Source organism: Euwallacea similis, chromosome 36 (assembly GCF_039881205.1).
Source record: "Euwallacea similis isolate ESF13 chromosome 36, ESF131.1, whole genome shotgun sequence".
Classification (NCBI taxonomy): domain Eukaryota; kingdom Metazoa; phylum Arthropoda; class Insecta; order Coleoptera; family Curculionidae; genus Euwallacea; species Euwallacea similis.
The window spans coordinates 647,564-672,157 of NC_089644.1; the positions used below are offsets into that span (position 1 = coordinate 647,564).

The 24,594-nt window shown below is 33.4% G+C and overlaps 1 protein-coding gene across 3 annotated transcripts in view; it reads left to right on the top strand.

Annotated features, from left to right (window-relative positions):
• numb (NUMB endocytic adaptor protein) overlaps nucleotides 1-24,594 on the top strand; it is a 37,659-nt gene that overhangs the window by 910 nt on the left and 12,155 nt on the right. Inside the window, exons 1-4 of one of the 3 annotated variants that reach the window (XM_066404858.1) lie at nucleotides 3,952-4,872; nucleotides 13,345-13,478; nucleotides 13,531-13,639; nucleotides 19,434-19,615. In XM_066404858.1, the coding sequence (XP_066260955.1) occupies nucleotides 4,801-4,872; nucleotides 13,345-13,478; nucleotides 13,531-13,639; nucleotides 19,434-19,615 (497 nt within the window). In that variant the 5' untranslated portion in view covers nucleotides 3,952-4,800. Of the gene's footprint in view, nucleotides 1-3,951; nucleotides 4,873-9,482; nucleotides 9,507-13,344; nucleotides 13,479-13,530; nucleotides 13,640-19,433; nucleotides 19,616-24,594 lie in introns of those variants that run through there. The other 2 variants (XM_066404859.1, XM_066404860.1) reach the window with 2 other exon arrangements.

Genomic DNA, 24,594 nt, shown 5'->3' on the forward strand with positions numbered 1-24,594 from the left:
ACTCTGGGGCCCCAAGAAGAAAATTCATTTATGAATTTCACTTTCACCGTAATTTCACACCGATCTCTTCATTAGCTCTGCATATTCTACGTTTATTAAAGATTCGTATCGCTCATTTAAATTGAAAAAACTGCTAACCTAAATTATCGCAATTTGTTTAATTTCCGCTCGGGATAACGGATATAATCTTGTTTATTATTTAGGGTTAAATTCGGAATATTCACGCTTTATCAACTGAGTAGATATCAGCTAGAGGTGGTGAGTGGTAAGGTCTCTGTGCACTTGTTGATTAAAGCGTGATTTGTAGATTCAATTAACGTATGATCAAACAGGTAAACATAGTTTTTTTGGTGTTTTCCCATAGGCTTCTTTATAGATCTTCGGGTGATACCCTATCTTCACATGCATCATTCATACTGATTTTTCAGAAAGTGGTCTTGCCTTCATTTTCTAGATTTTGCACCAATCACTTGGGTCATTTCTCCGTCCTGATATTAGAATGTTTTCCTACCGGCTCAAGAAAGTCCGTAGAATTTCTCTAAATATAGAAACTTTCCTTTCTAAAAACACATTCAGATTGCTGCTGTTTGATCTAACCCCTGATGGCCCACTTTTTTCCTGTTTCAGAACCATCTTAAAAACCAAAAATCTCCAGCCTAGTTTGATCCCGTGTTTTTTTATATAACCCAATAGCACCTTTATATACACAATATGCGACATTTCACAAAAACCGGAATAGTATCGGCGTTTATATGGTCTCTAAACAAGGGCATGCCGTAACGGTTACATGGGGCGAGACCGTGGGATAATTCCATGGCGACTAATCGGCCCCCCTCTGAACCTGTTCGAAATTCCCATGCATAAATATACCTATCGTTATACCGTTTGTGATCGATGGATTGTGTGTAAATAGGGAAATTTAGGACTAAGTAAAGGGGGATGCTGCTATGAGAAAAATCATTTCGTGCCAGGGACATTCTTTCCTCCTGCATGGGAGTTCCTGCGTATCCGGGTTAGGATAGAAGTTCTCGATTTTAAATTAAAAAAATCTCTGCTGATATCTAAATTTAGCACTCTGCTAAATTACTTAATGGCTCATTAAGTACGTTAAATACCTAATTGACTAAATAAGTACACCACCAATGCGTAGTTGGTTCTTTGGCATGGTTTTTATAGGGGGTTTTCCCCTTCAATAAAACGTCCAAGTTTGCAACGGCAATATGACATATCTTACGTAATGATGTGAGCATTTTCTGTTGGGAAAAATATTATTAAAACTCTATTTCACTCGTCCCCTTAGCTCTAACTCCCCCACACTTGACCCCATTGTAAATAAATAATCCAAGTGGGCTTATAAGGTCAGCATCGATTCCTATAGCTATTTTCAGAGGTAGAAATTTACCAAGTAAGGAACAAATATCACGCAAAGAACTTTTTGCTTTCGTGTCAGTTGAACAGGCATGTTGCCTCAATGTTCCAGAACCTGGAGAGTCATAATCATCGAAGTTGAGGGATATTCAACCAATCTGTGTAATTACACGTCTTAAAATGAAGAAGGTACTGTTAGTGTTTGGTAGATCTGAAAAGGTAGGACCAGTTAGCTAGTATTTTAAGTTAGTAAATGTGAGTTGAAGGTATTTTGCGCCAGAGTGGATTAAGTGATAGTGAGATAATGACATTTTTTTTCATCTAAACATCTCTTATCTTTATCGTTTTTTTAATCTCACAACTAATGAGCACATGCGTAACATATTTGTTAGCCCATGCACATTACCTCGTTTCTATTTCCTTTGTTACTTCAAATTAAAATACTTTAAGTTGCTGCTTTGGCTTATTTATAAGAGGACCTTAATTAGCTTCTTTCATTATATCCGGAATTCCGCTAAGCATTAGCTTGGTGGTAAAAGTGGTTGTGGTTTCGGTTTTTTCCTATTTGGAGTTCAACTATTTTACAATGGCTGGTCACCGCATCATCCGTCTTAAGATTTTCCAATGCTGACTTCTACTGAACTTGTTTGATGATTCTTGAGAACTTGTCTTTTTGATTGTGTGGGACGATCCGTGCTTTAAATTCAAAATTGCATGAAATACCAAATGTTCATGTTGGTTTAGATAATTTGAAACTTTTTGTTGATCATTTCCTTTTTATTTTAGTAATAAATCGTCTTGTCGAAAAATATTGATTACGATGAATTGAGAACTCACGTTTTCAACTCTATACCGGTGATAAGAATGAACATAAGCCCCTATGTTGACTTTCACTTATCTTAAAATAACATAATCAACGGGATGTTCCATCAATAAGATTTAGGTTAATGGTGCTTCTTATAGTTGAGGTATTGTGCTGTGTAAATCCCGAAATATGTTATTTCCTGTATAGTTTCGATAGGGCTACAAAAACGTCCTGCCTGCTTTTGCATAGAACCTTTCTCACCATTTATTTTAAAAAAACTGTTATCTCAAAGTCAAATTCTTCAGGGATAGTATTAATTTTTTCAGTCGATGTTGTGTATAATATATAGTGAATGTTGAACAATAGTTTCAAGTAAACAAGACGGATTCGTTTCCGTCTTCGCTTGACTTTTTTTCACTTGACTTCATTTGATTTCTTTTTCACTTGACTTTATTTGAGTTTTTTCCACTTGACTTTATTTGTTTTTTTTTCACTTGACTTCATGTGATTTTTTTAATTTCATTTAATTTGATTTTTACCTCCTAGACTGTACAAAAATATTTTATTGTTGAGTATGTATTAAATTTAGTGTTATTTTACAGCCAAGACATTAACAAAAACACTTTATAGCCTATTTTGTGTCATCAAAAGGCCACTTTTTTGAATCGCAGGAAGATACATTTTTTATAATGATTATTAAATATGTTAACGAATTTTACAGATGTTAATATTATATGAAGAGATAATTTATTCTTGACTTATATTTCTAAAAATCTTTACGTTTTTTTCTAAAATGTTTTACTTTTCGTGGAATATATTTGCTCGCTTAGCGTATATCACTATATAGAAGGAGAATGTGGAACCACCCAACGTTACCTATTATATATTTAAAAAATAATAAAAATGAAGAAAACTAAGAACAACAAAGAGCTTAAAAGAGAGTTTAAAAGAATCTGCATTAAATGCTCAAATTGTAGATCACTACCTACTTGAGTTACGTTTTGTTTTGGTGATTTTCTTTATTTTTAACATTTGCTCAGCTATTTATTGCTGCCTTAAAAAAACAAGTGTGTTTTTATTGGGCTTGGCCAGAAGCTCGAAATTTGCTATTCAGAGAATTGCTGGCTGGCCACAAAATTAGGGACACACGGCATATCTGTTCAATCTCCTATGATCGTTAATGTGTCAAACAAACCATTTTAAGTTTTTTTTTTTTAAGAACTCGCACGGGACTCGCGAGCGTACCGAATTTCACGAGCGTTTATCTGTGATATTGTAAACGTAAATCCCCGGATAAGCACAGAAAAAGCCGAATTTGTAGGGGTTCGTACGCGTAACGGTTTCCCGAGCGCTTATTTGTGATAATGTGAACGTACATAGATCTCAGGAAAAGTATGTATATAATTTAGGTGGGGTTTGTGCGCGTAACGAATTTCAGGGGCGTACATCAAAACTAAACGCAAATTCCGGAAGTGCTAGTTAAAAAATATCGATTCGGTAGCAATTTGGGTCAAAATTCATTATTGCCAGTCTTATTGCAAATCATTTTTATGTTCACTGTGCAGCGGACCTACCTATGAAACTCATTCGTACCGCTAGTCGGAACCCGTACTTGAGTACCATGTATCACCGCAAACCACATTTTCAATCCAAGACAAAAAATACGCGCTACCATCCACGTTGTTCGACCCGAAACCAGCCGAAATCTCCCGAACATGTTCAACCTTGCCTATAGTACGACCCCGACAAAAATGACATCGGCATCTTTCTCGCGCACTCTGTGCTGGTATTCTCGGTCAAAAGAATACCATCCGCCGTATTTTTATTAAGGTCGATACCTAAGTGTCATCAAATCCGTTGCTTAACGTGGTAGAGGTGCGTTTACCTTAGTCTATATATTCAGATCCGATAGTACCCCTGCTATGCGGGAAGAGGGAATATGCATGAATTCAACTCTAACCGTCATCAGTCCATCCCGATGGTTGCGATGGTCGCGTGAAGGTTGCATGAGCCGTTGGGCCCATTTCTTCGACATTTTTTCTTCGGTTTTACGTGGACGAGTCGGATTTTCGTTTTTCTGTCACTTTTGCTGACCGTTGGTACTGGTACTATCAGCCCTAGAAGGTGGTTCGTGAATCAAGCGTTGCCTGTCTAACGGATAATCGACATCACTCCAAGGACTTCCAAAAATCCAATTTTACTGTTGTAATAAACGGCCAGTACATGGGACAGTTTTAATTGCGTAACGACTGTTACACAGTACTTCAATGCCATTTTACGTGCTACTGCAGTGGATATTTTCGGTGTGCTGACCTCAGGAATGTTCAAGGACGACCGGTATGCAAGGAAGAAGGATATCGTTACTTCGACTGATAATATAACTGCAGTTTCTAAGCTCTTTCCAATCGCCATACTCGAGGCTCAAAGTGTACTTCCTCCATTTGTAACTTTTGAAAGTGCGGCTTAAAAAATAAATTCTTATGCGTTCCGCCCGTCATTGAGCATCTGTGCATCGGCGCATCTGCTCCCTGGCAGACTCGGGACGAAAAGGTCCGTTTTGTGTGATTCGTGATTCGCTGCGGGAGTTTAATGACAGTTTAATTGTTTTTTGTTTTCGTTTTTGACAAATGGGAAATCATCCGTCCAATCACATCCCTCTAGACCGGCGAGATGTATCGAAATTTGGCGACCCAAATTCGGTAAGGTCCGGTGGTTGGAGGAACTGTGGGTTAAAATAGTCATTTGTTTAGTCGTCTAAGGGCCAAATTATTCGAATTCAACCAAATTTAACTAAGCTCTGGTTAACTTGGAAATAGATTGTTTTTAATCTGTTCCCATGGAAACTGTGGTTGCCTATCAGAACTAGAGTTACCAAAGCTTCAACAATTTGGCCCTAAAGATACTGATGTTAATCCGAGGGACTGGGTTGGTAGCACATTAATAACCGTTAGTCGCACAATTTTGAAGTTAAATATGTGAGCTAGTTATATTAAGGTGGAAGTGGGAGTAGAAGTTTAAAGCTGTCGTTTCATTGTTGTGAATAAGTGTCCTGCTACTCTATTATTATTATTATAAGATAAAGTGTAACTTTACCGCACGCATGCATGTAATAATTATTTATGAGCTTATTTACGTTACAAGACCAGAAAATAGTGTTTTGCAGGGCGAAGCCAAGTGGATTCCAGAGCGAGATTCTTTGGAAGGTTAGAGAACCTTGCAAATTACATTTTCGGGCGCGTGGGATACAATGTAGATATACAGGGTGTTCCTTAATGCCGTGCTAATATTTCAGGGTGTAATTTTTTAGATCATTTTATAAAGAAAAGTTCATATGTCCGCAACGACCCAAATTATTAGCTATAGGGTGTTAAATTTTTTTTTCCAAATCGTTATTCTTAAATTTATCAGAAAGTACTTTAGATATTACTTTCAATTTTGATGTGTGTTAATAGGACATAAAACCCCGTATTTTAATAAAAACAGTCATTCTTTTGCTCAACTAGTGGCATCCCTGCATACATGTCTTTCGATATTATTTACAAAGAAAGTGGCATGCCACTGACATTTTCTGCGGAAATATTTTTTCTGATTAGGCTGATTAATTCTACATCAAAAAGGTCTATTATAATAAGATATAAAACATAATATTCAATATAAAATAATAACTTTTAATAGGTTCTTTAAACAAACAAATTAATTAAGAGGATTTTTATTGTTTTGATCAAGAACAGTTCGTCTAATGAGAAAAGCGTAAGAGGCATTTTTCATGTAGAATTAACCAGCTTAACCAGAAAAAATATTACCTTGAAAAAATGTCAGTGGCGTGTCACTTTCTTTGTAAATAATATCGAAAGACGTGTATGCAGGGATGCCACTAGTTGAGCAAAAGAATTACTGTTCTTATTAAAATACGGGGTTTTATGTCCTATTAATACACATCAAAGTTGAAAGTAAATTTAAAGTACTTTTTGAGAAATTTAAAAATAACGTTTTAAAAAGAAAAATTTCAACACCCTGTAGCTAAAAATTTGAGCCATTGCCCCCCAAGTTCATATGAACTTTTCTTCATAAAATTACATGAAGAATCATATCTTGAAATATTGGCACGACATTAAGAAACACCCTGTATAGATTTTATGAATGACTTTAACTGATACTTTATTCATTTTTTATTTTTATACCCATTCTGAAATTTTAGGTAGATTCTGTGATGTTTTCTGAATTTATTCCATGAGAATTTTCATGCTGATTTGAAAAAGTTTTGTGACATTGCCCCTCTAGTCGTTTTCAAGCAAATGTATTCATTTTAGCCTTCGCTTTAACCTTAACATTTCTTTAGATGCACTTTTACTCACCTACTTATTTTTGACTTCCTGTTGCCGATTTTGTCGATTTTTTATTGTTTGTGGGTATAGTATTTTGTCTAAAGCAACTTCATTGATGTGTGAAGGCCGAGTAATCTCATATCAATCGATCTGCGGACTGTGAATCGGACGAAACCGCGAAACGCTAGAAAACGTAACAAAAATCTTTCCTTCATTGATTATTATTAAAAATTTAAATAAAAATTGATTATTATTAATTATATTAAAAATAACAATTATTATTAATAATCAATTAATAATAAATAAAATTTCATTGATTATAATTAATTATTATTAAAACATTTTCAACTTACGGTGGTTCGCAAGTTAGAACTAGAATTAGAGTTGAACCCTGTGAGGTAGAATTCTTGGAAGCCTGGTCTAGAACCCCAATAAAACTAGGGCTTTAGCTAACCTGAATTAACCTGCTACCCCATGGAGCCGTTGCCAATAGCCATTTCGCCCTCAAACACGTCTACGAAACATTAAAAAAATATATCAGCATTAGACTTCATATACTTAATACTTTAAAAAAGAATTCGGGGAAGACGTAATTCTTAGGTAAATGGTGCATTAACTAAGCACCTACCTATCATGACTATAATATCGATAAAATCACCTCCTATCGTGACTGACTAACAGGAATATTATAACGCTTTGACTTATGGTTCACAGAACCTTTGAGTAAACTAACCTAGCAGATAGCCGAAGGTTGAAAAATTGACAATGAAGAAATAAAGAACAACTACTGGTACGCAACAGTCGATAATACCTGATATAATATGTACATTCGTGGAGAATTGGGAGTAATGAATATAGATCATTTTCTGACAATTTGGTCAATATGAAATAACTGGCCCTGCCTAGGGCTACTTACTCAACAAGTTTAAGTAGCTCTGATGTCTTCAGATACTCTCTTACCGCTTTCGAAATGTCAATAAGAAGATTAATCAGAAGATACTAATAAAACTATAAGATACTAATTTTTACCACCACATAAAAGTTTTAAAAATTGAGTTTTTTTAATGGAACACTCTGTATATTATTATAAAAAGCAAAAGTTCACTTAAAGAGCTCTAAAGCGATGCACGAGCTTTAGAACGATTATCAAGCTTTTATAGTCTATATTTAAAGTTCACCGGTTGCAACACATTTTTCTGTAAAATGATTGTCTATCCGTGGTGGCGTTAACATTGCATAGCAGGCCGAGTTAACACTACGTAATAGGCTGGGTTAACATTACGTAGCAGGCCAGGCGACGACTATCCCGAAATATTTTAATCTACTTGACTGAATTATGGTAAACCGACGATTAATTTGCTGGCAATTAATCTTTATAAAGTATACTCGAAATTATATTAATGTTGTTTTACATAGGATATCGCTGGCCTTCGCAGTTGCATTAACCAGATGGTTGGTCTCCACGGGTATTCACTATTAAGTACTTAGATTGCGTTTATTTTCATCCAGAATATTCTAACGGTTAGTACTGCCCAGAATGTCGGCACCAGGCTTGTTCGCGAACTCATGAATTTATTTAACATATTGTCGATTCATATAGTTAACAGATGTGGGTTAATAATTCGGTGTCTGATTTAGATATGTATATTGGTATCTGAGTTGGAGCCGTTTGTTTCACAATTCTCAATCAATGTATGTTGTATTTATATGTACGTATAATTAACAACAATTTCTATTCTGATTTATCCATTTGCTGTAAATTCTCTTATCCTGCAGGAACCATTTAAAAGCGAATTCTAAAAAAAATTCTTGTTGATCTCCCAGCCCGTCACCAGTAACTGATTTTTCTACACCAATTTCATCTTTTCTGCAGGATATCACCTAAATATTTATAACTTTTATTTGAAATTTGTGTAACACATAGCAGATCCAATAAACCACCAATGTGTGAGTGACGTCAATGCCACGTGTTTAACATGCAAATATTCACCATCGTCTGACTTATGAAAATTATTATTAGCTCTGCAATTAAAAGGGAAAAAGGCACTCCGATTCATTTCTCTAATTTTTAAAGTGGTGGCAGAAGGGCTGTGCCTTACATTGTAAAACCATGTTGTTAAACCACGCTGTTAAACCATATTGTCAAAGACTTAAAGGTATAAACCGTTCATAGTCTCTTCATAAATTACTTATTTAAAATTCTTAACAAGAAACTGAAGGTATGTATATCCGAAAACCACTGTGACGAAATTCTAATGAACTTGTGTGACTCACCGCTGTGGGTACCAGAATCACACAGACAGGTTCTTTGTGTGTAAAATCATTGGAAAGGAATTCCGGGTCATAATCACTGAAAAACAAAACCTAGATGCATTTAAGCAATAACCTCTGTAATAATTGATGGTAACTAATGAGTTTCACAGAAATATTCATTAAATATTGGCCAGAGAAGCGAGCCATTGCCACTTACGTACCTCATGTTTCGTCGGGGATAAAAAAGAAAAATTTTGTGTTTCATGTTATTTTATTATTTATTTGTCTGTTATTTTTTGTTAATCTTTTATTTTTCGTTTTTTAAACCTTCGTCATGGATCATTATGAGAGTGTCTCCTTTTTGCCTTCACCTTGCAATATCTCTTGCTCATTCATGAATGACAGTTATTACTCATTTTAATGACGGTTGTTTACCCATTTTTGGTGGTTCCTTTTTTCCCTTATAGGTGACAATACCTGCTACCTCAAACTGACTTTACACCTCTAGTAACAACAATTACGTTGTTAATCAGTGTAATAAAAATCACGGGTTCATCAGCTTTATCTACATATTAAGACTTAAGCAGTTATTGCGGTATTATAAACCGACTGACGACTTTGGAGTACGAAAACAGTGCTAGAAATGTTAACTTTGAAGCCTCAGTAAGCAATCTTTATGCATTAGCAAGACCATAATCAGCTGGTTACTGGTGCGATAGCTTGGAGTGTCTGGCTGGAAAATGTTCCCGTTATTAGTAAGTTTTACCTCAATTTTTTTCATTCGTACTTTTTGTTTATTGTTTTTTCACTTCTTTTTATTCCTTTCTATTCGTCCTTCTATAATATATACTTTCCGTATTATTCTATAGTTCTATTCTATTTGTTTGGTTGTGGGCGTAGACGCACTCTTCAACATTTTTTAGAAAGCTGTTACGTAAGTAAAACGAACGCATAATATGATTAAACCGACATCGCCTTGATCTTACGCAAACCTATTTTTTACACCTTGTTAGTTAGCTAGTTTTGCAAGTACGAGCTTTTTTCTTAAACACAGGTACTCTCTCATACCCACGTCAGAGTTTTTTTTGCTAATTAGTACATGAGTTTTTGTGACAAATTGTATAACACAGAAGTGTACTTCAAAGCTACCACTTTGAGGATTTTGCCTTGAAGCTGCATGGAAAATTTGACTTGAAATTGCGTGAGTATTTACTTTGTAGTGGACCTGCATGGCTAATATGATTTGAAACTGCGTGAGTACTTACTTTACTTTGAAGCTTTATGGGTAATTTGTCTTGAAGCTGCGTAAGTGCTTTGTATGTAGTTATCGTCATCTTGAAGATTATTTAGATATTTATTATGATCATGAAATACTGATTTGCTGAAATTATGTTGTAATATTTTTTTACCTGGTGAAACCAAGACTGAAAACCGAATCAAATATCCATCGGAATCGCAACCATAGCAATGTGTTTTTATAGCCATGACCAACCTTTCGCAACCTTGCGAAGGTGTAATAAGATTTAGTTTGTACATCCCTTATAAGGTAAAACTTATTCATAAAAATGTTCAATTCTCTAAAACGCAGGTATAAGGTTCATGGAACCTCAAAAATGTTCGCTATAAAATATACGCCAACGGTTTTTGTTTGTTATCACTTCAGAAACTGTTTGGATATGCAGCATTCGTTGAATTAGGAAAGTTGCCTTTTTTCAATTTCTTCATCTCAACAAATTACGCAAAATGTGGATATAAACTCTTAAATGAGGTCCATAAAAAACGGAAATGTCGACAAAAATGGTTCAATAGGCACAAAACGAAGTAAAAAAAATTGACAAACATTGAGGAACTAGTTACTTTTATATTTCTGCTATTTTTGAGTGTTAGTCTAAACTGAAGGTGCTCCAAACTTAATTTCCCAGGCTCCAGGAATTCCCTGAAGGTATCCAGAGTTAAGCAAGGTTCAAACAAGTTTATACCGGTTGTCTCATAAAAAACGGTTGAAGCTATAACTCAGTTATTTATGAACGGATTCTGGTAAACTAAAAACCAAAAAAATGATATTGTTCAGACTACTAAATATCGTTAAAGGTGATTTTTTTAAAACTCAACTTCTTCTATTTGAGGTGTCAAGTTCAGAATTTTAAATAGAACTCCATTTTTTCTTTCAAGTTTTTTTGATAGAAAATATCTTTTCTGAATTTGATGATGCATTTCAAGTTAATACTAAAACAATTTTTAACCGAAAACGTTTGAAAAATATGTGCTATGTAGCCACCTATATCGCCATGGGGTCATCTGTGTTATCCTATGGTCGTCTGCATTTTGATCCCATCTTATCATGGACGAGTTGAGCCTATTAGGATTCAGTGAGAAAGGGACAAAATAAACCGTTCTTAACCATTGGAACCACATCATCCTTCTTCATAATTTTTTGAGAGCGGTTACGCCACAAGTCTAATAATTGTAAATTAGTTCTTCAGTACAATAAAAATAGTTATTAATGTTATTGTTAGTGATAATTATCAAGTGTGAATTTCAGTTGAAAATATTTAAAAATGAACAGTGAATTTACAGATACGCTTCAAGTATATTTGCAAAGCAGTAAGAAATCCGTTGAAACAGTATGTCTTTATTCTACCCGTTCTCCTAATAGAGAAGTATCTAATCGTAATAAATTTAAATGTTTGGAAGACAACTTACGAAGCTATGGATCTTTTAAAAAGCTATTTGTAATATCCAAGACAATGCACTCAAAGAAATAACATTTTTCGATTTTTTTAAGTTAAAAATTGTTTTAACTTGTACATCATCAAATTCAGAAAAATACTTTCTATCAAAAAATGTTAAAAAAATACGGAATTCTATTTAAAATCTTGAAGTTGATACCTAAAGCAAAAGCTGAGTTTAAAAAAAAGCAACTTTGCCGTTATTTAGTAGTCTGACATAATTTGATTTGGTTTTTAGGTCATCAAAATCCGTTTATAAATAACTGAGTTATAGCTTCGCCCGTTTTTTATGAGACAGCCTGCATACAGGGAGTAACAAATTGGAGTCTATGTATGGGGATCTCGGAAACAGTAAGAGATACTAAGTCGTTTAATGCAGGCACAGTTGCGTATTTTGACGCTCAACAATAATTCATTTGCGAATTTAAAAAAAAACGAATATTTTCAGAAATATCCGATAAGAACCAAAAATTAGGATTTTCGTTTTTGTCCAAAAACTTGAAAATCATTATTTGGAGAAAGCTGATAATGAAACATTATTAGATCACTTTTTGTCTGGCTTTCTACTGACGTGATTGGTATTTTTACTCAACGATAATTTTTTTTGAGATATCAAGGACTACTTTAGATTTTCTTATGCACGCCATCTTGGATTTTTATAGAATTGGAATCTGAACGAAATTTTCTTTTCAATGATATATTGTGTTCCAGTATTTTAATGGAGTTTATATGAATGATAGTAAAAAAACGTTTGTTGACTTAACAAGGTTCTTCAATTCAAAGGCAATTCAAGATTACTTAGATGGAAATAGTTTTTTTTACTTTTATTCATTTAAAATCTACTAAAATACTGGAACATAATACATCACTGGAAAAGAAATTTCATGTATATTTCAATTTTGTAAAAATCCAATATGGAGTCTGTAAGAAAATCCTGAGTAAACCGACCTTGTATCTCTTACCGTTTCCGAGATTCCCATACATAGACTCGAATTTGTTGCACCCTGTATAAGTCAAAATTACTGCTTGAAAAATGTTCAACTTTCTCTTAAAATTGCTATGTGGAAATAATTCCAGAATATGTATTTTTTAATCGTAAGCGAATTTCTGGAATTTTTGAGTTTTTAGTTACCGTGAACAACCTGCGTACACAGGGCGCCCATGAGTATGTAGTTTATAATTAATGCGGAAGTATATTAAATATAAATGTAGTTTAAAATCAATTTGTATATTTTAAATACATAGAGAAATATATAGGGTGTCTCAAATAAGTGTCGCATTCAAATTATGTTTTTTGTACTTTTTGAGGTGGAAATCAGCATTTGGACTTTATTTTTTAGTTTAACAATATTTGTTGAATAAATTAAATTTAAACATGCTCTCATCAACTTAAAGAGTGCAAATTATTCTCCGTAAAAACTGAAAGAAAAAAAAACAAAGAGAGTTTTGACGACTGTTCACCTAAAGACTTAGACCTAGGGGAAATGGTTAGACCCATTATTTTCTATAGTTATTGCTCCCCGTTTCGGCAAATGAGGCTCTAATCCATTACCTTTACTAACTTTCTTCATCAGGTGACGTACGTCTCTGTCAGATGATTCAAAATCGCGAACGGTCAACTCACAACAACCACAAAATACGGCATAATGCATCGTGGTTTTGGTCACTTCATTTTGGTCATCAATTTCAAATCCCAAATATTCGCTTGTAGCATCATACAATTCTTACGACTAATAAGGAGCGATCATTAAAGAAAACCAGGTAGTAAGCGGTAAACCGTAAACGTAGTGCCTTAAGTGAAAACTTGTTTAAGACCAGCGTGGGTGGGAATGTTGAATGCTCAAAATTTTTCGGTTCTTTACAGAGACGGAGCTTGCGCTCCCCTCGGAAAATGGACCGACTTCGTAGGTCTTTTCGGGACTCCTTTCGAAAGCGAAAGGATCGAGTTCCTGAAAGCTCCAAACCTCACCAGTGGTCAGCAGATGAAGCCGCAGTGAGGTAAGTGTAATATTAATTTTCGATTTCATTAAACTTAGTGTCAACATTTAAGGTCTGGTACTTGCACTTTCGCAGTTAAGTACTTGGGATGTGTGGAAGTGTTCGATTCCAGGGGGATGCAGGTGTGTGAAGAAGCTCTCAAGGTACTCAGGGTTGGCAGTGTAAGTAAAATTCATCTTGTTCACTTGGGAATAATGTCTAACTATCGATATCAGACCCACCTGTATGGCTAGGTTTCCCACAGGGCCTTAATTTACTAAATTAATCGTCCTATAGGAAAAGGTATAAATTTAGGGACACAGCATCCCAAGTTTCCCTCGCAAACAAAGTTATAGATATATATGCAATTTTGAAGGAGCTAGGTATAAATTCTTATGTAATATTATTCGAGGGGTACGCTATTTATAGAAAGGAGGGTGCGAAAGGGACCTTGCAGGTTATTAGGCTAGACAAGGGTGTAGACTTTCGGACCTATAGTATGGGAATGTGTCTGGGAATTAGTTCCCGTTTTTTTATATACCAGGGATAATTTATTTTAATTTCTTAATTTAATTCCAACCAGAGAATTTCATTTTAATAATGATTTCATATTTATAGAGCGTACAGTATATTTGTTACAGTATATACAGTTACAGTATATTTGTTTCACATGTTATAGTATTAGATTATTTAAAAAATAATATCGGTTTCTATAAATCTCTTTTATTTGACGTTATTTTGACAGAACCTTTGTATCGTTTTTATGCATATTTTATGTCAATTTAAAGTATTCGAGTTTCTCTATATAAGGTTCGTCTTTGACAGTTGACACAGACCGTATAGAAAATTACAAGTTTAATGTATTTTTGAGGTTTGTATTTTTGTTTTGTAGAAAAAACCTGATAGTGTAAAAATATTTTCAACCTAATATGACTTCCGGTTAAACCGGAAATTGATCCTTGCTTCATTTTTTAAAATGGAACATGGCAGTTTTTTTAGTGAAAATGGGTTTTGTGTCGAAAATAAACATAAGTTTCACTAATACAATACAACTTCGACAATTGTAGAGCTTTACTAAAACTCAATTATTTACAAAACTGTTTGAATTGATGAAGTACATTTTAAATGAATGCAAAATTAACAGATTTTTAGAAAAAATCAAAGAATTAAAAAAAATATTTGAAAATTTTTTATTTTTTAATTTATTGAAATTTAGAATTTTTAAATTCAAAAAAATAATTTTTTCCTTATAGCACTCTACCATTATTTTTGCATTATTCGATTGTTAGGAAAAAATGAACAAATACGATATACATGATACGTATCAAAAATTAATACTTTTTGAGCAAATCGGAAAAACTCTATATTACTTTATACTGCACAAATAACAGACACATCAGCGATCCATTACACGATCAAGTTGCCTAATGTTTATTTTAATTGTTGGTTTTGTTTTTTTAATCCAGAGTTGTCAATTGAGTAAAATTGTTGATAATTTGTGTTCCTCCTGGCGAAATGACTCAACTTGGTTTTTCTAATCGAGATTATTTAAATTCAGTGGTAATTAACAGAGAATGTCACAGAGTCGTAGTGTGAACAGTAATAACATTTATCGAATGCTATCCAGAACGTTCCCGACTTTCTGTGGACATAATAAAACACCTGGTTCAAAATTTAGTATGGTTTGGCATATTCATCAACTCTGCACTCAGAAAGAAACCTTTTGATGAACTAAAAAAACTAAAACTAAAAAAAAAAACAAAATAAACATCAGGCAACTTGTTTGTATAATAGATCACTGACGGGTCTGTTATCTGTGCAGTATAAATTAGTTTATAGTTTTTTTCTATTTTCTTAAGAAGTATTAATTTTTGATACTTATGATGTATATAAAATTTGTTCATTTTTTCCTACTAAGCGATTGGTGCAAAAATAATTCTAGAGTTCTACTTGAAGAAAATAACTTTTTTGAATTTAAAAATTCTAAATTTCAATAATTTTTTTTCAAAAACTTTTTCAAATATTTTTCTTAATTATTTAATTGTTTATAAAAATGTGTTCATTTTCCAGTAATTTAAAATTAACTTCATCAATTTATGTCAAATAGTTTTGTAAATAATTGAGTTTTAGTAAAGCTTTACAAGTTTCGAAAAGGTCGTAAAAATCGAAATAAATCAGGAGCAGTTGAGAATCGGTACTATATTGTATTTTGAAACTTATGTTTTTTTTCGACACAAAACTTATTTTTATTAAAAAAAACTGCCATGTTCCATTTAAAAAAATGAAGTATGGGTCAGTATCCGGTTTAGCCGGAAGTCACATCAGGTTGAAAATATTTTTACAATGTCAGATTTTTTTCCACAAAACAAAAATATATTAAATTTGTAATTTTCCATATACGGATTGTGTTAGCTCCCAAAGAAGGACTCTGAATTTTTGTGAGAATTTTTTCATTATTTAATTTTAAACAACGTGGTCATTTATTTGATAAGTTAAATGGAAAAAAAGCAATTATGTATCATTTTTTTATACGAGTTTAAACTGAATCACAAAGCAGTGAAAGCAAGTCGTAACATTAATGGCGAATTCGGCGAAGGTACGATTAACGAACGTACGCTACAACATTGGTTCCAAAAATTTCGCGATGGAGATGAGATGCTCGAAGATGAGGAAGGCCGTGGACAAAAGACGGCCATCGATAATTTAAAGCTTTCATGGAGGCGAATCTTCGTACAACCGTTCGAGGACTTGCAAGAAATTTAGGTGTTGCAATTGCAACAATTTCGAACCATCTGAAAGAACTTGGCAAAAAAACTCGATAAGGAGATTCCACACGAATTGTTCGAAAACCAGAAAAATCATCGTTTTCAAGTTGCGTGTTCGCTCATTTTGCACACAGTAATGATCCTTTTTTTTAACCGGATTGTGACGTGCGTTGAAAAATGGATATTGTACGACAACTGACGGCGGTCAAGTCAATTGTTAAATCATGATCAAGACCCACAACATTTTCTAACGTGAAAGTTACACCAAAAGAAGGTGACGATGACTGTTTGATGATCTACGTCTGGTAGCAACCATCGCAGCTTCTTGAATCTAGGCGACAGTATTACGGCAGAGTTATTCTGTCACCAAATTGGTGAAATGCACCTAAAATTTCGACATCATCATCCAGCATGAGTCAATAGAAAAGGACCGATTCTGTTTTACGACAACACTCGTTCGCACGTCGCACAATTGACTCTATAAAAATTAAACCAGTTGGACTACTAAATCTCTCCACATCTTCCATATTCGGCAGACTTTTCGCCTAGTGACTACCAATTCTTGAAATATTTGGACAACTTCTCAAAGGGTAAATGTTTTAGAAACTAAGATGAAGCAAAAAATGCCTTCAATGATTTCACCGCTTCCAAAACTCCGGAATTTTACGTTACTGGCATAAATAAACTTGCATCTCGTTAGTCAAAGTGTATTGAATCGAATGGTTCTTATTTTGGCCAATAAAGTTTTATTTTACTTGATATATATACAGTTAAAGTTTAAGGTTAAAAACCGACATTGTTTTTTAAACAACCCAATATATCGTCGTCATGCTGCCCTAATTACCGGCGAAACGCAGCGAACATTCCCCTCCTACCTTAAACTGCCCATTTAAGCAATTTAGTTGTTGAAAGCGATAATCGCATTGTAGCCATACCCTACAGGTTTTTTAGTCTTGCACTAAACAAGTCATCCTGACATTTCATTATCGTTACTTATCTAAAATGATTTATCGTTATGCAAGATAAAATAAACTACATTTTTGGTGCGGAATATACAGAGTGTCACACCTCTAAAGGGTACATAGACCTCTCCCTGTAGAGACTAGAAAAAAAGTTTAACGTAAAAACTTGGATGTTAAAGCTGTTTACAATAAGAAATACCTTATACAGAATGAGTCATGAGGAACTGTACATACTTCTACTGTGAAACAAGATTACTCCAATGAGCATTAAAAAGTTGCTCGTATTTTTTATTATTATTATACAGAGAATTTTACATATTTTGCCGAAAAATAGTTTTGGCTATAACTATGTAATGCAAGTTTGCTTTTTTTTCATTTTCTGGTGAAAAAGTACACTGTTGTGAATGAGTAACATAATGTGCTCACAGTTCATCAAAATCCAGAACCGTCTTCAAAAAAGTTGTAGGTTTTTTTCAGACTAAAAAAAATCTCTCTGTATTCGAATTTTCTAAAAAGTGCTATGCACATTTGCTAAAGGTTAGATGAACTAATAATTATAACCAGTCAATAAATTTGGCACACTCTTAATTGCTTTGTAAAAAAACGAAGTTTTCGAAAATGCTACAGTTTTGGATATTTGGACATAAATACCTTATCTTGACTACACTGTATTTTAAAATTAAATATTGCAATTAACAATAAAACGCAAGACTCTGGAATATTTAATAGAATTATAGTGGAAAAAAATTGTTTGAGACATGCATAACATTTTAAAATTAAAATATCGAGATAAAAAAAAGAAAACTTATTTTTACTATTGTTGACCTGATTGTGCTAATTGTATAGAATCTGGAGGTTTTCATTTTGAAAATATCTTTAACTAATAATTGGTAATAGTACGTAACGAATTTTTCATTTCTTATGTAAGTTTTTTGAGTTACTTTCCAACAATTGCAAAAATAAGTTTTTTTTTTCTTTTCTCTTGTTATTTTAATTTTAAAATGTTAGGTATGTTTCAAATAATTTTGTCCACTATGATTCCATTAAATATTGCAGAATCTTGCGTTTTATTATTAATTGCAATATTTGATTTTGAAATACAGTGTAGTCAATATAAAGATGGTAGGTATATCCAAATGTCCAAAACCGTAGCATTTTCGAAAACTTCGTATTTTTACAGAGCAATTAAGAGTATATTAAATTTAATGACTGGCTATAACTATTAGTTTATTTAACCTTTAGCAAATGTGCATAGCACTTCGTCAAGAATTCGTATACAGGATGATTTTTTAATCTGAAAAAAAAATCTACTAAATTTTTTGAAGACGGTCTGGTTTTTTTGAACTGAGTAATTACCTTACTCATATAAAACTGTAATGTTTCACCAAAAAATAAAAAAAATAAACTGGCATTACATAGTTATAACCAAAACTATTTTTTGACAAAATGTGTGCAAAACTCCCTGTATAATGATCATAAAAATTGCGAACAAATTTTTAATGCTCATTCGATATTCCTCTTAGCAATCTTGTTCCATAGTAAAAGTATGTACAGTTCCTTACGATTCACCCTGTATAGACACGATGAAAAAATCTTGGATAAACACCTTGCATTTTATTCAAGATTTCACGGTTATTTTAATATTTTCCGAGAAATGCACTCATAATCCCAATCCAAACCCGAACTAAAATTAATCTAGACTGTCTCATTAACAACTTACTCCTCATCTAATTTCTTTATTTTTGACACTAACAAAAAGGTTCAAAGGAGCCCCCCGTTATTTTAAGAGCTGAACTTCAAACTCACCTCGTTCAAATTTTCCGGTATAACTCGAAAACGGTTAATTTTAAAAATAAAACATCTTACATCAACTGACCTTAAAATTTAACGAGAAATTAAAAAACGCTAAAAAATTGAGGATTTCAATTTAAAATAAGGAAGTTTATGTCACGTGCGGGGGGATCATAGGCGAGGAGTAGAGGAGAGGAGAACGGGAGACGAGTCCATTTTTTAAGTACTACTCCTGAAATGAAGGGGGGTCCCCGTTTGAACGTTTTTTCTAACGTCAAAAATAAGGAAATTAGATGGGAGTTAAATTGTTAATAGGACACCTTGTGTAATTTTTGACAATTTTACACTCATGCAGTTCTCCTACAATTTAATTTACATGCACGTAAACTTTCTAAAAATGATCGATAATTGTCGTTGCATACATCTCCCTGAAATTCTTATTGTTAAATAATTTTTAGGGTTCAAGAAGAAGACCGATTCGGGCAGTTCTTCACGTGAGTGGCGATGGCTTAAGGGTGGTAGAGGAAGACACAAAAGGACTCATCGTTGATCAAACCATCGAAAAAGTGTCATTTTGTGCGCCGGATCGAAATCATGAAAGAGGGTTCAGTTACATTTGTAGGGATGGAACTACCAGACGGTAAGTTATTTTTCAGTGTGGTATAATTTGCATCTGCGTTTTTTAACTCATTAATTGGGCCAATTTAATTATACCTTTCATTTTTTAAATAAATTCACCTCCTTTTAATATTCGCTTTTTGTAATTGATATGTGCCACTTTGCCTTGAACACAATTATCTGTACAATTGAATCAAAATATCGTATACAGGGTGTTTGGCGTGTGATCCGTAACATTTTTTTGTAGATTGGTGACGTCGTGTGCAAGGTTTTTGACTCCAATAAGCTAGGTCCTAAATGTTATAGTTACTGAGAAGATCATTTTTTAAAGTTTTTTTTTTAAAGTACCCAAAATCTCCAATTTAAACCCTCGAAATTATTTTGTTTGTAATTATCTCAGCGTAGAATTTTTTTCAATTTATTCTGTAATAAATTCTTGTTTAAAATAAATCATTATTTGATACAGCGATCCACAAGAATTTTAATTACAACGGCCCCACCAATTAAAAGAAAAATGTCTGTTCATGCGCCAAACACCCTGTATATTGCTATTGATTGCCAGTTGATAATTAATGTTTTCATCACATCGTTGTCTTTGGTCACTATATTTCTCTTACGCTTTAAACGTGATATTTTGTCTGTAAATCATGTGAATTAACATGTAAATGCTGCATTCGGCTGGATTTTCTCTTTTGGGTGTGTTTCCATAATTTAGTACTATGAAAGGAACACGCATTTTTCACGGTAAATAGTGGTAGATTGGAGTGAATAAATATTAATTATTTGGTACTGGTTAATCGTCATCAATAAGTTATGCGGTGAATAACCAAATGCTTTACGGTTTTTGTAATAATGATAATCGATGAATCATTTTATGCTATGACAATTGTATTGTCCTTAATCGATTTTTTCTTTCTTTGTTGTTGGTAAATTGGGGTAAAATCAGCGTGTATTGTTTGTTACGATCATTGTTATTATTATGTGCATTAGTGAGTAATACAAAATCTTAATTAAAAGTTGCCGTTTGTATTTTTTTTTTCATTTAAACACTTCATTTCTAATCTCCGATGAGAAAACCGAACTTTTGGTCTGGAAAGCTTTGAAATTGACATTTTATTCCCAATTGAGGAAATTTATTCAACAGGTTTGATGTAAAGTCAATACCTATTTCTACATCTGCTCCTATATCTTCTATGTCAGCCCTTCAAATGATTGTAGGCTGACATATAAGTTCATTTAAGTTCTTTTTGGTAACGAGGGAGATATTTGGAAGTTCCTTGAAAGCCTCTATTCTCTCTATGTCAATCTCGATTCTCAAGAAAAAATCCCACAGAAGGAGTATGGAATTCTTGAAATTAAAGACAAAAAATCGCATGATTCTAATTGTAATTGTTTAGTTCTTTACAAGCCGGTATAATAAGAATGTTACCTGAATAGACACTATGAAGTTGGTGATGTAAAGCTAAACATACAATTTTCCTACAAACTTGCTGTAAAATGTTTCAAAGTAGCTTGTAAAACTAATATACAGGGTGTTTCAGAACTATAGGATCAAACTTCTAGGGATTGTTCAGTGCAACAATAGAAGACATTTGAGTATAAGGCCCGTGTCCGCAAATGTCTCCATAAGGCGCTACGGCCTTACGATGCTTTAAAACAGTTATATGCAAAAATGTGTTTTATCGAGTTTAAGTACATTTTATGTTAATTTGTTTGTACAAAATAATATTACAGTAACTGTTCAAAATGTCGTTCTTGAACGTCGTCAGTTCGGATAACATTGAATCGGCAGAGGTGATCCAATTCCGTGGCCTCCTAGATCACCAGATTTAATACTTTTAGATTTTTTTTTGTGGGGACTTGTAAAGTCTTTGATTGATGAAACGTCAGTGGAAACAGAACAAGACCTGATTTGCACGAATCTCTGCGGCATTTGAAGTCGTTTACAACGATTACCAAATTTTTAACCAAGTTCGCAGAAACCACGTATGTTTAAACATACGTTTAAACAAGCGCAAAGAAGTTCAAAGACGACATTTTGAACAATTACTGTCAGTTATTTTGTATATATTAAGTGACAAAATTATACTAAATAAAAAATTTATAAATTAAAATGAAACTTACTAAAACTCCGATAAAAACATTTGTGCATATAATTGTTATAAATCATCATAAGGCCTTAGGGAGGCATTTGTGGACACGGGTTCTTATACTCAGATGTCTTCTATTATTGCACTGAACAATCCCTATAAGTTTGATTCTATAGCTCTGAAACACTCTTGTTTGTTGACGTGTTCGAAATGTCCTCCGTTCTGTTGAAGACACAAATTAAGACGACTATGGAAGGTCTTGTAATCTTCTGCAATTCATAAAAAAATCGAAGGTGGCTTTGAACAAATTCGAAAAAAAAATTCGAACACATACTTTAGATGTATAATGGTTGCAAGATATTTGTAATTATAAAATAAGTCCTATAAATAATTCGTTTGTCATAGCAACCGTAGTTTTTTAATCAATTTAATTACTATTGGAATGGTTTTCCGCGAACAACTCTCGAAGGGTTAAGAATTGCGACAGACATGTAATTCGAAAAATGTTTGTTTTTGAATTCTACATCGAACTAAATTAAAATATACGGGGGTCCCAATTTAAAATAAGAAAAATAAAACACTTTGAAGTTTGAAAAATGTGACGCTAAATTTTGAAGACCCTGTACAATATCGATCATCGAAACTTTTTTAATGAAACTATTAAACCATGCTTAATAAGCATCTTGAGTAGTTTCTTTACATAGACATTATCTCTATTTTTTATTATTTTTTCAAGCTAGAGGCGCAAATGTAATTTTTTTCGCTGGTATTATTTAACCGATCTTAACAAAATTTTAGGAATATGTAGACAATCATAGAAAGCATTGAAATGTGAAAAAAAATAGGGTGTTCCATTAAAAAAAAAGTTCGGTATCGTCACACTTTTTTGGGACACCCTGTATAATTAGAAAAATTTTCCTGGAGTACGTCCTAAGACACAGGTAAAGTATACAAAATATCGAAATCCTACTGTCAATGATAACCAAGCTATAGGAGACGGGAGGTAAAGTGCGCCACCCTGTATGTATATATATATATACAGATACAGATGCGAGCAAAAAATAGCGTCACTTACTTTTCGTTCATTTGTTTAATAATTAGGAAAAACCCAAGTAAGGTTAGGAAGTTTTGACGTTTGAATTAGCTCCAGGTAGGTTTCTAAGTATATCCATAGAAGTTTTCATCCTTATAAAAGCTTTGAGTAATTTATAAATTAAATATTTCTGTTGAACTGTTTTTTTGCTGTAAAACACTCTTGAAGTTTGTAAAGTGAATTTTGTCGAAATTTTTGAAATTTTCTTAACATTTTTTTGGTAAGTACTCTACTATTCTTTGAACTAATATTCGGTACTTAATAGTGTAATTTTCTTAGTATCTATTATAAAAAATGGGTCGTGGCAAGCATTGTACGCCTTCACAAAGAAAGTTAATTCGAAAGTTGAAAAACGAAGGATATTCGTTAAGAGCAATTTCCAAAATTATTGGATGTTCTTTAAAAATGGTTCAAAATGCAATGAAGAACCTTCCGGAACAAGAAAATAGAGGAAGGCTGAGGAAAACCACCCCAAACGCAGATCGAATCATAATTAGAACATCGAAGCGGAATCCATTTATGAGTGCTCAAGGGATTCTTACAGAAATTAATTTGAATGTGAGCGTGTAGAAAGTTCTCAAAAGGTTACGCGAACAAAATTTAGTTACTAGAAGCCCGCGTCAAGTGCCCTTGTTAAAAAAAATCATTTAAAAAACAGGATAAAATTTGCTCGAGATCACCTAAAATGGACTGGGAAAGAAGATCAGAAAAAATGGCGCAACATACTGTGGAGCGATGAAAGTAAAATTATGCTTTATTCTTCAGACCATTCTGGACTAGTTCGGAGGCCCCCAGGTACTGCCTACGACCCTAAGTATACGAAAAAGACAATTAAGGATGGAGGTTGAAACATTAAGATCTGGGAATGTTTTTCGTGGAATGGTGTTGGCCCCCTTGTGAAAATCGATGGGATTTTAACAAAAGAGTTATATTTGGGAGTTATGGTGGACCACATGCTTCCGTATGCTGAGGACAATATGCCTATTCGATGGGTTTATCAACACGACAACGATCCTAAGCATACAGCGAAGATTGTCAAAAACTGGTTCACCGAAAGTTCCATCAATGTTATAAGTTGGCCCGCACAATTCCCAGATCTGAATCTAATCGAAAACCTTTGGCAATACCTTAAACAGCAGATTAAGGCCCGAAAACCGACAAATTTAAAAGATTTGTGGGCCATCACTCAAGAAGAATGGTATCGGATTCCTGTAGAGTACTGTCAACGACTAATCGTCTCTATGTCTAATCGTTGTCAAGCAGTTTTAAATGCAAAAGGGCATACAATCAAATATTGAATGTACATTTTTATAAATACATGAAAAAAGTAGAATTATTTGTTGTAAATTTAATTATTTAAAGTATGTAGAGAACCTTAATTTCCAAATAAAGCAGTTTTTGTGTTTTCTTCTAACTTTCCTTAATGTTTCTTTAATATACGACAGACTAACGTCAAATTACTTGTAGATAGTTCTTAAAAGTGTTCAAAGAACGTGTTGTATTTATAATTTCAATAATCTCAACTGGAAGAAAAATATTCTACTTGAAGCTGCAAGCGCATAGGTGAAGCTATTTTTTTGCTCGCATCTGTATATATGAAAAGAAACGTAGTTGATGATGGTTGTCAAAAATCGAATTGTAAATATGACTTTGGCATGTCGTAGAAATGGAAAAGTTGCAGCAATGATGCGTCAATAATTTTGAATTACCTCGTCAAATCAGTCGAGGAAAAGCAAAAACGTGTCAAAACTTCAGTTTTTTCCCAATACCTCTGAAAGTCACCAGAATTTTCCAAATTTTGAAACTGCATATTCTTCA